A 16,276-nucleotide genomic window follows, 5' to 3' on the forward strand; every position below is an offset into this window, starting at 1 on the left:
GTCTCTCATTACCACACAGTCTGTGAGTGTTCCCCATTGCTCAAAATGGCTCCTCAGACTCTCATCAGTTGTTTCAAAGCTCAGCCCTCCGATGAAGAGCTTCCGTAGTTGTTCGGGCTCCTTGGGAGACTCTGACTTAGACATGACGGCAGTCGGAAGAGAGCCTGATGATGCTTCCTCTGCGGTGTCCACCAGCAGAATAAATATTTTAGAAAAATTCAATTTCTTTGATATTCCTGTTCATGTGACTTATAGCTGCTTGAGTACTGCAGTTCATTTTTCTGAGTCTTTAAGTGGGACATGCACACTTTTCAAGCTCTGACTTGATGTCTTATCATAGCTGTCGTTTATAGAACATTTAATAGGGAATATACATAAAATTACAGAGCTTTACATCTGCTGATATACTTTACTGTTCTTCTGTTTGTCTACATTATGTAGTCTGATTTTACTATGAATTATGAATTAATGCATTTATATAGAATTTTTAAATCTTAGAGTTTATTTATACTGGAGGCAAAATATTTCTCTCTAAGCATCATTTACTCATCTTAAGTTGATAATGTGAAATTTGATTGCGCAAAGAGAGACAGATGATTTCTGCTATGAGGCAAGGAAGATGAATAGCAGTGTAAACTGTGTCTTCCAGGCCCAGATGATAATTATTTACAGAGTCTGGTAGAATTTTTATTTAGATATTTTTCTGGTACTTCTTTTCAATCTGGATCTAGCTTCTGCAGCTTACATGTTTTTCCACTGTAGCTTAGGCTTTATATTACTTGTAAAAATGTCTACCTATCTTTGGAATCAACAGGATGACCATAAAGTGAACTTTTGCTGCTTGTTAGACCACTTTCTAAATTCCTTCAACACAAGCACAAAGAAAGCAGCTAGTCAGGCAGCATTTACAAATATTGGAATATGCCTTATGGAGAGGTTCAAGCATCACCATGTTTATTTATTTTTAATCATTTATTTATTTATTTGGTGCATTCTTCCTGTGCAGCTTGGACTTGTAGTGATCCTCCTGTCAGCCTCCCCAGCGGTGTAATTATAGGCATGCACCACCACATCCAGTTTGGTGGCCTTTACCGTCCACCCAGGGTTTAGGGGCCAGCATGGCATGTCGTACTGGGGATTGAACTGTGTCCTTGTCCTTGCCACGCAGGTGCTTAGACTGCCAAGCTATCGTCCCAGCCCTGCTCACCATGTATAGAGTCCCTTGAATTTTGTTTGTCCAGATCGGTGAGACGTGAAAGATTAAAAATGTCTTAAATGCACCCTCCTCCCATATTTGGGTTGAACAATATAATAGCAGTACATTGTGTACTAGAAAGAATTTAAGTGTTATAAATTCATAAGTAAGGAAATTTGCTCACCTATTTTCAAGGTCAGAAAGCTATTTTTCTGGTTAAATCATGTAGTGTGTGGCGTGTTCCTCTGACTTGATGTTAATCATTTTCTACTTCTAATGGTTTTTCTTTGATCATTTACCTTATGCGTAAGACTGCCTTTGACTAGCTGTATCCCATCTATTCAATATGCTTGAGCTTTTTGTTGATAGTTTATCTACTTTATTGTCACTTGTTAGTCTATACCTTCTAGTTTATGACATTGCTGACATTTGTCCCACTATTTGTAATTACCTTTTTGGCTGTTTTTTTTTTTTTTTTTTTTTCTGGTCTTTGGTTATTTGGGCTTCACTCATCTCAGTTCTTGTACTTCATCTTCAGTCTACTGCTGCCTTTGAGGAAATCCTCCACTGTATTAACTGCAAAACTGGACACACATTCACAGTTAGAGTGTTAAAAGTTACCTTTTCTCCTGCTCAACTCTTTGATAAATGGATAACCATGTGATTTGTAGTAAGTATTCCAAAACATTAGACTTGATTTTAGGGTTGATAACACCTAGCAGTAAGTGTTTTTACAAAGACTTGCTTAGACAAAAGGTCAAAGAGCAATATTTCTAATGTGTAGAAAACCAAATTGAATTGCTTTTTTATATTTACTGGTTGCATATGTGAGAACAGAAGTGTTTGGCTGCTTGAACAGTCTATTCTTTGTAAGAATTGTCCTTGTTAAATTACCAGTGTGTCCTTGACAAATGCAGTGGTAACTGATGGGTCTTTAACTTACTTGACTGCTTTTGACCCAGTTGATCATTCTGTATTGAGATTTTTTTCTTCATGCTTCTAGGGGCCACAATCTCTTTATTATTATTATTATTATTATTATTATTATTATTATTATTACTATTACTATTATTATTATTTTCTTTTAGTCTGTGGCATTGTTGTGTCTAGTTGTCCCCCCAAAGCCTCATGCAGTCATGGGGTGGAGACTTCTAGAGTTTGAGATTAATTCGTGATTAAAGCTGAGATTATGGGTTTTAGTAGTGCTGGGATTATCCCTGTGAGTGCTAACCGCAGCCTGGGGCAGATAAGGAGGGGAAATACTCTCTGTAGTCATTGTTGCCACTGCTTTTCCCATTTGCTCTTGCTCTTTGCTGCTGCCACCAACTGCTACTCTCTGCCACATGCTGCTCCGCCTTGGAGCATCCGAGTATGGACTGAAACCTCCATTAATTGTGAGCTACATAAGCCTTTCTTTCCTTTATTTGGATATTTGAGAGAAGAGTAACTGAGACAGGCACTAATTGCTTTTTACTTCTGTTTTGCCAATAAATGTATAAATTGAACCTATAGTTGATTATACATAAATTCTTTTTTTTTTTTTTTTTTTTTTTGTATCAGAAATCAAACTCATGACTTCTTGCTTGTCAGGCAGGCACTGAACCACTGAGCTATTTTCCCAGCCCAAAACCTACAGTTGAAACCCTACAATCCATGCATGTTTTCTTTTCTTGATACTTTTCCCTAAGTGATTCCAGTAGAGAGCTTGATATTCACATACAACTGTACTGGAATTCTCTTGATTTGGACTAGGCTCTCTGTCTTAAATTTTGTTTGTTTGGTTTGGATCACAAGAGGTATTTCCTGCTTCAGATCTCCAAACTATAGTATGTATCTTTCTTCTCCAGCCTTTTCCCCTCTGTGGTCTTTTCTATCTCAATACATGGCTGTATTTCTAGCCCTATGGGTAATTAATATCTGGAAGTAGGTACCAATAAATAAACTGGAAAGAATGATTTGTGTAATTGAATAACTGAGTAAATTGTAATCTGATTGACAAAGATAAAAGCTTTAGTTAACTTAGTATTCTCCAAGGAGAGCAGAATTCCTTGCTTTCTCTTATTTGCTGTAAAAAGGAGGTAGTTTTTCTTGTTTTTGGAATGATTTCTGTACATAATTCAAATTCATAAACAGAATATTCTATGTTTTCAAAAGCCAGAAGAGTATAATAATTTCTTTATGAAGGTTTTATTCTCATTTCCAGTTTCTTTTCTTTTTTAAAAAATATTTTTAGGGAAGCGTTTACAGGGTGTTCAGGGTCTCACTACTAGATAGGACTCAGTGATCCACCTGTTTACAGCCTCCCAAGAGCTGGGATTACAGGTGTGTGCACCATGCCCAGTCTCAATTGCTGTCTCAGCATGCCCTGGGGGCGGGGCCTGCAGGCTGGCCTGGGGATTGAACCCCCTCCAGTTTCTTTATGAAGGTTTTAGTCTCATTTCCAATTTCTTGAATTTTTATTAAAACCCCCAGTTGACACCAAGTAGGTAATAACAATTTTGAAAAAATGAATGGTTCATAATTAATGTCTCAGCCTCAGTATTTTGAAAGCAGTTTTTTTCTCATTCTCCCCTCAAGCCTGTGTTTTTCTTATATTTTTGCATCTTTTGATATTAGTACCATTATGAGTTGTCTGGACTACTTTTCTCTTATTGCTGGGACAATCTCTCTTATATTGCCTTCAGGTTATTCTCCCCAGGCTGGGTATAGCACTCACATCCTTAATCCCTACAGCAGTTCACCCATAATCCCAGCATGGGATCATGAATGAATCATGAAGTCTAGGTCAGCCCCATAATTGCCTGAAGCTTTGGGGGAACATCTAGACACAAACTGTAACACCAGTGTTGAGTAACAAACACAAGGGGCCTCTGGTTACCTCTTTTACCCTAACCCTTTGTCTACATTTTGTCATTATATTTCAAAGGTTAGCCAAGCCCTCCTCACATGGTTCAGCATATTTATAGCTCCCCCCTTTAAAAGAAATCTTTATTAGTATGTGTTTGCAGTAGCTTCTTAACATGAACCTGCTAGTATTGTCCTTCCTTTGAATAAAATTTTTAAATTTTCACTCTTTCCATTTCAGTCTCAGTTTTGTGGTTTGGTACACAAGGCTCTCCCTCATCTGGTCTGTCTCCTATCTGGTCTGATCTCTCCTAACTCTTTTACCTGCTGTATTCAATTAATTCAGATTACTTTAATCATATGAAATGACTTGTCTTTCAATGTTAGTTCCTTTGCTTGAAACATTTTTGTCCGCTCCTTCATCAAGTATCTTCCTGTTAATCCTTCGTTTAGTGCTTTTAGTCAGCAGTCTTTGTCCGTATTTAGTATTTCTGATTCCCATTGTGAGTCAAATCTTATATAATGTGTATTTATCATTTTACCTGTTTATCTTCATTTGGGCATTTTTTAGTGTCTCTAAAATTAGCTGATCTGCCAGGGATCCTGGGTTGGCCTCTATTGCTAGTAAGCTGCATCACTATGGAACTGTGCAATGCTGCAGTTCTGTGTATCTCAATATATGTGATATCACAGGTCTGTTTATTGGAAGGAACTCTTACCTTCCTTATAGGACTTTTTATTTGTAAGGGAAACCAGTATGTTTTGGTATATCTTATTCATATTCACAAATACATTCTGGCATGGTATAAGTGAATCAGAGTGTTTGTGGACCATGATAATGACCAGTTATCAGTAGAACTGGGAAAGGATTTTATAAATTTAACTTAAAATTCATTATTTTGGTTTAATTTTTTCCTTTTCCTTTTATGGAGAATTACCTTTCTGGATTTTTCCTGGAAATGACTTGGGTTATTTCTTCTCTGCTTTTTTCTTACTTTTATGCTATAATTGTCTATAGTATTTGCATTCTAGTTAGGTGACATTTTACATTAATTTTGTTTGTTGTTTTGAGAGAGGGTCTTGCCATGTGACCCAGGCTAGGCTTGAACTCAGGGAGATCCTCCTGCCTCAGCCACCCAAGTGCTGGGATTCCAGGTGTACACCACCATGTCTGGCTTACACTAAGTTGCTTAATCTAGGTGTTTTCTCTGAGTTGTCTAATTTTAATTTTTCTAGAACCTGGTTGACCTATAACTGATTCCTTTCTTTGAATGTAGAGAAATATAAAAACACACTGCATGTATATGAATTCACACACTCTAAGATCTTTTAAAATTATATGATATTGCTAAAAAGCATATTTGTTGTTGCTGAGTAATGATTGGAGAGGGAGTTGAAGGAAAATATTTTACACCCAGCCTTTTGACACCAACTGGTTACAGCTGAGTGAATTTGTAATTGAAAGATAGACAGATGTAAGGTTTTGCTTTGTTTTAAAATTATATTTCTCTTTCTCTCCTCTGTTTTCTGGCAAATTTCTCTCTCCTACTTTTAAGCAATCTTAAGTTTTGACAGTTGAGACATGGTGCTCAAGTTTTAGGGCTTAGATATCGAATATAACAATTACTGTATATTTCAGCCAGCAGGAACTGAGACCCCTGTTGTTGTCTTAATCCAAAAAGAGCATTTTAAATTCATATAAACCTTGCCTTAAGGGATGGAGAAAGACAATTTAGGGAACAGCATGAGGTTAAACATATTGATCAGTAGTCTAGCAGTTCTTGCTAGACTTTGTGTAGAATATAGACATACAAAAGCAGCATTATCAATAACAGCAAAGACTTTTGCTTTTATAGAAGAATCTCTTGCTTCTACTGTATGTTTTTTGATGTTGAAAGTTATTTCAGCCACAGAATTCAACAAAATAAATGAAAAATTGAAAGTTGGAATGCTAAACCTGAATGGAAAAACACCTTTTTAAAAAAATTCATTTGTTATATATTGTTTGGTGTGCAGTGATGCATTTTATGTTAATAAAATAACATATAATAACTTTTTTTTTAAGTTGAGAAGGATTTTTTTGGCCAGCTCAGGCTGCCTTATAGGCGTGTCCGGTAAGGCATGAGGAACTGGGGATTGAACTGCACTCTTGCCTGACTGGGTTTGCCCCAGCAGGCACTTAAACAACTGAGCTAACCTGCAAGTGCTCCTGCAGTAATTTTGAATTTTGGCCAAAGCGTAAGAAACTGTGTCTGGTATATTAAGTTTTCTCAACTTAATGATGTGTGTTCATTGTATAGTTTTTGATTATGATATATAGTTTTTGATTATAACTCTAACAGATTCAATATCCTGTTACCTTGAGGTGTTTGGGAGTCTTGCTTTGATCAATGGAAGATTATTTTATTATCCTATATTAGATGTTATTTATCCAATAATAGATTTAAAAAAAAATTTTAGGTAGAATATGTTAGATTTGTACTATGTGTGTAGAATGCAAGACCTAAGCTTTTTTTTTTTTTTTTTTTTTGTTCAGGGTCTTACTTCGCAGCTCGAATTCATAGTGATCCTCCTGTTTTCAGCCTTCCCAGCACTGGGATTACAGGCATGCACTACCACACCCAGACTTGGTTGTGGTTGAGTGCACCTGGGTGTGGGGCCAGCACTACATGTGGTACCAGGGATTGAACCCCGGCTCCTGCGCTTGCCTAAGCAGGCACTTAGTCTGCTGAACTATCTTTCTGGTCCTTAAACTTTTGGTTTTAAGTGAACTTCTTTGTAGAAAGATACCATTGGGTAATCTTGCTCCATCTGCCCTTTATCTCATTAATACAAAAATAAATGAGAAATAAAAAATTCCGCCAAAACTGTGTTTCTTCTATATACCTAATTGACTACAATATTTTACTTACAAGTTATCATATTAATAGGCTCTCCTCCGAGAGAAGGTATTTGATTATACTTGGAACAAAACCCTTTTTTTTTTTTTTTCAATTTGTGACATTTTCTTTAATGTTGGAAAGCAAGTCTGTGTCTGACTGTGTAATCTTTTGTAGGTAGCTTGTATGCAGCTTATAAATGCCCTCGTTACATCTCCTGATGATTTGGACTTCAGGCTTCACATCAGAAATGAATTTATGCGTTGTGGATTGAAAGAGATATTGCCAGTAAGTGCCCTGCAGTCTCCTTATTAATATTTAAATTAGAAGAGTACTTGGTGGGGGAAATTTATATAAATTACTCTCAGGAATAATGTATCTGTGGGAAAAGGCTTGAGTATAAAAATCGAGTTTTGAAATATAGATTTTGGTGTTATTTAACACTTTAAATGTTTGAATGCTATAAATCATGTTGAATGGTTGGTTTATTGTTTATATTTATGCATTTTTTTGCATAATTCAAAACAAAATCATTCATCATAATTTCTCTTAATATCTCCAGAATTTAAAGCGTATTAAAAATGATAGCCTGGATATCCAACTTAAAGTCTTTGATGAGCATAAGGAAGAAGACGTGATTGAGTTCTCCCATCGCCTTGAAGATATTAGAGCTGAACTTGAATATCCTTTTCTTTTAGATCTAGTCAAAAAATACAAAACACTACTGCTAAATTCAAAACAGTCAATCACTCTCTGTAAATATTTAGTCAGTTTTTCTGACTATAAAGTGAAGTCTTTATATATCAGAAAAATGTTATTATTTTAGTAGTGTGTGGTTACTTGAAGTCTCATGTATGTAAATGGATTTTACTATTAACCAGTGGCCACTGTTCTGTCAGCTTCTTCTGTATGTATACATCCAGTTCTTTCTGTTTGGCACTGCCTCTGCTATCCCCTGAGTTCCAGCATCAGGAATCTGGTGGCCTTAGCCTAGTGGCTGACCTTACCCTGGCCGTGTGTTCGTTTTTCTGTAGGCTGTGTGTGAATTCTGTCAGCCTGCAGGTGTCTGTACTCTTCACCAGGGCCCTTCTCTCCATGAGGACTTTTCTAAGTGAGATGATCCTCTGAGCAGTTCCATAAGCAGAGCACACTTAGAACTCATCCCGTTGTTCACCATGATGAGCTGGCCCCTGCCCTCTCTGCCTGGCAGCATGTTCACTTTGATGAGGCAGGTTAATTGAAGCTGATTATAAAGGAGAAGCCAGAAAGAGTCAGATCAGGTTGTAATTTCCCAGTTTTTCCTACCATGGGATAAAGGTACACAGTAGGCTTTTATAGCCTTACAGAGTAGGTTCTGTGTTGTACTATCTTGCTGTAATTGTGTTGGAGTATTAAGAAGTCTGTATGTTCTTTAATTAACTTACTGAAGCATCTGATGTTTATGATATGGTGTGGAACACAGTTAAAGAAACAAAAGCAGAAGGGTATTTTATTTCTATTCTTCAGCATCTTTTACTTATTCGGAATGATTATTTTATAAGGTAAGAAGAATTTATATCGTGTTTTCTTTCACTAATAAAATATCTATTAATTGTGAAATTCACCTGCTATTTTATTTGGACAAGCAAATAATTTTTATTTCTATCATAATATTGATTTACAGAGTTACAGTTTCCTCCGAGGATACATTTAGTAGATACAGGATTGTAAAATAATAATGCTGGTACTTTCTACACTTGCGTGGATTCTTGGTTGCAACTTTTTATCTGAATAAAAATACAAACTAGCAACAGATTACTAGTTTGTCTTATGATGCATACTTTGTGGTTATTTCTTAGGCAGTAAAAATGGTGCTGTTTCTTTTTAGAACTTACATGAAGCCTATAGCTTTTTTTAAAAAAAAATTTTATTACTGTTTAAGTAGCTAGAATGTACCCTACTAGTTCAGGCACATTTAATGTTCATAATGATTTAGAAAATTAACACAGCTTTTTAAGTTTAAATCTTTCCTAGCCATTTGAGCTTAACAATTTGTTTATCCTTTTTGTACTTCAGCTACACAATAACACACTTAAGTGCATATATGAGCACCTCACTGATGTGTTGCTCTGAAGACTAAGTGTGGTAGCATGAAGAAAACTCTGAGCCGAGTGCTGGCGTGTGGGGTATGCTCAGGAAGAGTTCTGTATGTTATCTTCTTACGCACGTCGATAGCTTTTTATTTTTTTGAGAGAAACTAAGATCTTTGACTATACTGTCATTTTGGAGGCAGCACAAATTGAATTCTGTTGAAATTTTGTTCTCAGTTGTGGGTAATGTGTCTGTCCTTAACTTTATTGCAAGTGGGAGGATTTGCTAGGAAAGCCTCCTTTGGCTGCGCTCTCTGGGTGAAGCCAGCAGGTGGAGTGCAAGTGTCTTCATGGGCCTGTAACTGGAGACAGATTGTTGACACTTGGGATTCTTCAGAATGAGTACAGTGCACAGGCCAAACTACTCTTGTAGCTAAAAATCTCATCAGTGTCTTAAAATGTGAGTTAAATAAATTGTTTTGAGGCTTAATTTGCTGTTTTCTGTGAGTTTAAAATGAGGACACTTAAATATTTAATCAATTTTTTGTTTTTGTTTTTTTTTAAATTTAATCAATTTTTAAATGTTGAACACAAAATATTAATTAAATAAGATTTTTAAATTACTCATGCCCTAATTGTAATGCTTCATTTCTATTCTACTTAAAAAGGTCCTGAGTTCAATCCCTGGTACTGCAAAAAAATAAAAAAATAAAAAATAAATAAATAAATAAAATAAAATTGAAACTTCTGTTCACTCTACAGTAATTCTTCTATTTTTGCTATATGTACATACTGTGTTATCAAGCTTTGGTCATTTGATGCTATTTGAGTTCCCATGTATTTGAGGCAGTTGTTAGTGTTCAGAGTTTGCATGTGATAGAGCTACAAGCCCCATCTTGTATGACTTCTGATCCCCTTGCCTGAACTTTAAGAGGGACTGATGATGTGGCTGTATTCAGAGCAGACAAAATTGTGAACTGCTGTAGGGCACTCACTGACGATCCTATCATTTTTCATGGAAGACAGGAATTCAAGTCCAAGAAAATATGTTTTCCCCATTTTATTATTTAGTTATTCTTTAAAAGAGATTATGGGTTTAACATTGCTTCATCATTGTAGTCATATACATAGTTTTGTCATCTACTTGTCTTTAAAATATTTTACTTTGCTTTTTATTTATATGCATTATACCTTAAATTTTATTGGCATACAGTTTTAGGGATGTTGTTCTTTTGGTTTTATCTTCATTCCTACTGAAGGAACTTAGAATGTACTTTTTCTAATAATGTTCTGAATGACTTGCTTTGGATAGTTATAACTTTATTTTTTCTAAGATTAAATAGCAGAACAAAAAATTTTCTCATTTAAAAAAATTAAGTCATATTAAACATTAGATTTGTATAATTCCTCACACTTGGGATAGAAGGAAATTTTACTAAAATGTAACTCCATTGGAGAAAGTACATAAAAGTAATTCCTATTTCTCAAGGAATGTAGCTCCTATTTCTGAGATTTAAAAAAGAACATGCAACAAGTAATTGAAAGAGAAGATTAAATTCAGTTTAATACCAAAGAATTAATCACTTAGTAAGTATAGGTTTAAAATACCATGCTAGTTGATGTACTTGGAAGATATATATCTGATACTTGTTAAAAATACCACAAATAATGTGAATATGATCCTCCAACAAAAATGCTATTTTATCATTGAAATAATGGCAATTTATGTTCATTCCTTATTAAGTTATTCATGTAGTCCTCTGATAAATTAACCAACTCACTAAGATTGCTCCTAGAGATTATGTTGTAGATATACATTTGTAGAACCTAGAAGCACTTTAATCTTTATTTTTGCCTGCTGAATGAAGTTTGGCATAAAATTTTAGCTCTGCTAGTAAGGAATTCATGACTAGGCATTGTGGTATTCAGAAAGATTTTACTAACATGATATTTTAAAATGACAAAATGGATTGCATTAAAATTTAAAAAAATTAAACATTAGAATGTGATTATGATTCATCTATTAAATTTCCAAATGTGATAAATATATGTGTGAAGTGTATGTCTTTAGCTTAAAGGAAATTATGGTTAAAAATTAGTTTATGACATTATTTAATGTATTTGAGAAAATTGAGGCAAGCATAGATGATAAAGGCTTGTTTTCGTTTGTACATAACAATTTGCTTAATATTTCTACTTTATGAAAATTACTGAGCATTAATTGTCTTTGCTCATGGATAGCTGGTATTTGATCACACTTCCATGGTTTTCTAGGTGTAAGATAAATGGGATGAAAGATAGTAAGGAAGGAAAGCCCAAGTGGCCAGGGGGCATTACATGAGGGACAGGGAGGGGTGGGAGAGGGAAAGTGTATTATGAAAGTCACTGAGGGAAGAAGGAACTCCTGGTGATTGGGAGCAGAATACTGTGCCTCATTGAAATTATACCTATAGACTGGCTGTGAGGACGACATGGCTGCGACATCGGCCGCCACATTGATTGTCAGGGTTGGTTTAGCTGATCTGGCTGCTAGGTAGGTGTCCCATTCCTCCCTCACTGCTCTATGTGCATCCCTCTCAGAGAGGAAGATCATGCCTGACGGAGGAAGCCGTTTTCCTCGCTTAAGGTATAGGATTAGCAGGGCTTCCCTGCTAGAGCCTCCGAATGAAAACACTCTCAAAGTAATTCCCATCACTTTATTTTGATTTTGTTTACAAAATCTTTTGTGTGTGTCTTTCCCATTTGTTGTCGTGAGTCTTTAGAGAGTATTCTTTGGTTAAGGTTATTAGAAATGTAGTTGGACTGAATTTAGCTACAGTGACAACATGAACATTATTTGAGGATTTCAGTTAAACTTTGATTTTTTTGACATTATTATACCAAATAAATCTTTTTTTTAAAGAAATACTATTTTTTAATTTATTTGCATTCTGAAAACAAACTAATTTTAAGAATATTACATAGAGTTTTTTAGAAAATATTTTTGTTTTCGTTAATTAATGGTAGTTATGTAAGTGTGGTACAATGGAAAGTTGACAACATTTTCTGAGGAATGCTCTGACAAGTACCTATCACTGTATCTTAATTTTATTTTTACTATGGACAAATTATAAGAAAACATTTATTTCCTAAAAGGTTAAAAATATGTTTGAAATCATTAGAAGGAAAGTTCAGACAATTTTATTTACTCTCCCATGTTAAGTGTGTTATGTTACTTGTTAAAACTATAAAATAGTAAATTGTGGAACTTGAAATCAAGCTTACCACAAATTATATTTTTGTAATTACATCTATGCAATTTCATTAATTGAGTACATACTTACTCTTTTCTTTGATCTTAGACAGCAGTACTTCAAATTAATTGACGAGTGTGTATCCCAGATTGTGCTGCATAGAGATGGAATGGATCCCGACTTTACATATCGAAAAAGACTAAATTTAGATTTAAGCCAAATTGTCGGTGAGTATTTTGTGTTATTTAAATAGAAATATCTTATTTCATGAGCTAGCTGTAGGGTATTCTCAAAGTGTGGACTTTTTGAGGGTCTTTACAACTCTCTCAGAGGATACCAATAGTCAAAGCTATTTTCATTTAATACTAAGGTATTACATGCCTTTTTACCTGTGTTAATGTCTTGCACTGGTGGCACAAAATGGTGGGTAACTATTGATATCTTTTTATGAATCAAGGTAATAGCACTAAACTGTAATAGTAGGCATCATGTTCTTTACACTCAGTGGAAGGAAACAATAAAAGGACCAGTGACATAGCTCAGTGGTATGGGGTTTCCCTCATAGCCCTGGGTTCAGTGTTTAATTCTCAATACTGAAAAAAGAAACTCCAAAATAAGCAAACAGAACATCTGTTAATTCTTACCTAAAAATTTCCTTGCACTATTAAGAATAATTTTATTACATATTGACTCTTGAGTATATATTTTTTTAACATACTATGTTTTTTAACATACAATGTTAACAAATGGATATACATATAAAGATTTCTTCATATTGAAGTATAATTTTAAGAAGTTCTGTAATTTAGGTATTAGCAGAATTGCTCCCCTTTCTTTCTTACCTTCAAAGATTGTTATACAAACTGTCCACTTTAGTGTGAGTATTTTAAACACACTTTAAAAAATGAAAAGAATGGCCAGTGACTGAGACTGGGTGTGGTAGCGTGCACCTGTAATCCCAGTGCTTGGGAGGCTGAAAACAGAATCACTATGAAGCCAGTCTGTGCAGTGAGACCTTGTAGACCATGTAATAAATACATTAAAAAAAAAAAAAAAGATAAAAAAATGAAGTGAATTATGCCTACATTTCAAAGAAAATGACTCATGAATGTTACCAATAAGAAAATTTGAGATTTAAATGAAAATTTGAATTTAGAAAACTTTTATATACTATACTAGCTTATCAGTACTAAAAAACCAAGTGACAATGCTATGATTATTTGGGTATTGTTTAAAGAGGTACCTGCAGAAGGCTGGCCAGATAGCTCAGGGGTTAAAGTGTCAGTTTAGGCAGGTGCAGGACCCGGATTCAAATCACAGTGTTCTGTGCCGGCCCCATCCCTGGGGGGTGTGCTGAGAGAGCGATTGAGACTGGGCCTGGTGGCGAGAGCCTGTAATCCCAGCAGTTGGGAGGCTGAAAACAGGAGGATCACTATGAGTCTGATCTGTGTTGTGAAACCCTGTAGAACCTGTATTAAATCCATTAAAAAAAAAAAAAAAAAAAAAGACCTGCTGAGGAGCAGGAATCAGCACAGAGTTTCAGATGACCAATGCTTGGTGAAGCAAATTCAGCTTAGGCAAAAGACAAAAGTGTAACGATCACCAGTGAACCTAAAGCAACAAGGTTGTCATTTTATTACCTCCATGTAACTATTTAAAAAGTTTTATTTGTCAAATTTAGTATAACATCAAAGAAGCAATTCCACAATACTCTGAAAAGTCTATTGAAATACATTCCCCCCTTTCAACTATGTCTGTTCAGGCACGTATTTTCTTGTAAGCCGAGGAAGAACAGTGAAGTGACTAGAAGCAATAAAAAACTGGATAATATTAGTCACAGTGATAACGAAGATGTTTGTTTATATGTAAAAACATTTTGAAAAATCTAAGGAAGGGAACACATACATTAAGAAAAAACATTCTTTATGTGGCAAATTAAAATGTGACATGATTTTGAATAGTGCTTGAAAAATTTTACTTGGGCATTAAGAATTTGTTTTGTGTGTGTATATGTAGTAGCTATGGTGCTTTTTCACTGAACTTTGTGAACAAAATATAGCCTTTGAATGCTGCTTGGCTATGTAAGTGAAACGTGTTTACATAGCTACAATAAATTTTATGCACTTATTAATTTTAAAAGCTCAGAATAAATATGTAGACTTAAATACAGGAGAAAATATATCTGTATGAATAAAGAAAAGATGAAGATGTGCAGGAGATGAGAAAGGTATTGGAAAACACAGGAGATGCTGTCTATATAATAGGAGTCAGAGGGCTAAATATTTAGTTATATGGAGCCAGACAAATTTACTAAGTAAATCTTAAGAAGAAAAATTTGGTTTGCACAGAGAACAATTTCTTCATCTTTTATAATAAGAAGTTACATGTTTTAAATAAATCTAGAAATAATAATATGCTCATATTCCAATTAAACTATGCAGAAATATAATTTAATATAGAAAGAGAATGTATAAGAGGATACATTTAGTGGGACAGGTATTTGGATGTCCTGATTTGTTGACTAATCTTTGTAAGTGCTTCTGTAATTACCATGTTCATGTATCAGTGTCATTAAAAAGTGTACCAGGATACCATATATCATAGTTAATGAGTCACTACTCCAACATAGCATTCTACCATGTGGATATATATCATAACTTATTTAATTCATTATTGATGAACTTTTAGGTTATTCCCAATGTTATACTTTTTTTTGTTTTTTTGCTAAAATAAACAATATTTTAATGAGTATTCTTGCCCAAAGGCAAAGTGCTAAAAGAATTGGGGGAAGGAATATATATGTTTAAATTTTTGGTATGTATTGCCTAGTTCTTCTTAAGCAACATTCCTCTTAGTATCTAGGTAAGTTTATTTCTGTGCATCAACTCTTGTACTTGGCATTATGGATCATTTTATCATTGCTAAAATTTTGTATTTAAAATTTGTGTGTTCTGGGCTGGCCAGATAGCTCAGCAGACTAAAGCCCCTGCTTAGGCAGAGCAAAGCCACTGGCCTTCCACTCCCAGCATGCTGTGCTGGCCCCACCCCAGGGGTGCACTGAGAGAGTGATTGAGACTGGGTGTGGTAGTACATGCATGTAATCCTAGTCCTTGCAAGGCTGCAAACAGGAGAATCACATGATTCTGATCTACGTAGTGAGACCCTGTAGACCCTGCAGACCCTGTACCAAATACATTAAAATTGTATGTTTATATTATTAAAGAACGTTAAACATTTTAGCAGTTACTACTTTCTTTTCTCCTAATGTTATGTTTTTTAGCATGGCTTTGTTTTAACTATCATTGTCTATTCTTCCTTGAGAATATTTATGGAACTATAATAGAAACCATTGAAGTACTGTTATAATTGAATTTGCCTCTTGCCTGATAAAAGTTTAAAGTTGCGATTGATTCAATCTGTCTGTCTGTCTTTCCTTCCTTCTTTCCTTTCTGTGCTTCATTTATTTATTTAAATTGAAAAGGATTATTTTTTATTTTTTATTTTATTTTTTTGGCTGGCTTAGGCTGTCTTAAGGGTGGGTCTGATAAGGCATAGGGAGCTGGGGCTTGAACGATGGTCCCCTGCGCCTGACTGGGCTTGCCCTAGCAGGTGCTTAAACAACAGAGGTAACCCGCAAGCCCCCAGTACTGTGCTTTAAAAAAACTTCTTTATTCCAATATTATAACAGTTTGTCTCTTTTGTTTAACAGTGACAGTATTTCTGATTCTTTTGTATAATGTTTTTCTTTATAAACCTAAAGTCATAATGAATTAAATTTCTTGTCATTGCAACTTTTGACGTTTGTATAGATCAAGCAAAACTAGAAGAGTCTGAAGAAAAAGCATCAGAACTTCACAAGAAAGTAAGTAACTTTGAGTACATTAGCAAGACTATGTGCAAAATACCACAGCATGACTGGGGCTCAGACTGCTAGTTGTACCATCTACCTTGTTGTCTACTTTAGTTTTTTGTGCACAAATGCCCTTTTCCAAGGGGACTTGTATACCATTGTGTCATTTCAATCCTAATTTCTCCCCCTTACCTTTACCTTTTGTG

At 34.9% G+C, this 16,276-nt stretch overlaps 1 protein-coding gene across 1 annotated transcript in view; it reads left to right on the forward strand.

Moving 5' to 3' along the window:
* The window catches only part of Diaph3 (diaphanous related formin 3), a 523,261-nt gene that overhangs the window by 180,337 nt on the left and 326,648 nt on the right, over nucleotides 1–16,276 (forward strand). The window contains exons 10-14 of the mRNA XM_023702376.1: nucleotides 7,096–7,206; nucleotides 7,481–7,599; nucleotides 8,343–8,459; nucleotides 12,329–12,447; nucleotides 16,030–16,082. Of these exons, the coding sequence (XP_023558144.1) occupies nucleotides 7,096–7,206; nucleotides 7,481–7,599; nucleotides 8,343–8,459; nucleotides 12,329–12,447; nucleotides 16,030–16,082 (519 nt within the window). The remainder of the gene's footprint in view (nucleotides 1–7,095; nucleotides 7,207–7,480; nucleotides 7,600–8,342; nucleotides 8,460–12,328; nucleotides 12,448–16,029; nucleotides 16,083–16,276) is intronic.

This window comes from Octodon degus, unplaced genomic scaffold (assembly GCF_000260255.1).
Source record: "Octodon degus isolate 3935 unplaced genomic scaffold, OctDeg1.0 scaffold00150, whole genome shotgun sequence".
In the NCBI taxonomy this organism is placed as follows: Eukaryota; Metazoa; Chordata; class Mammalia; order Rodentia; family Octodontidae; genus Octodon; species Octodon degus.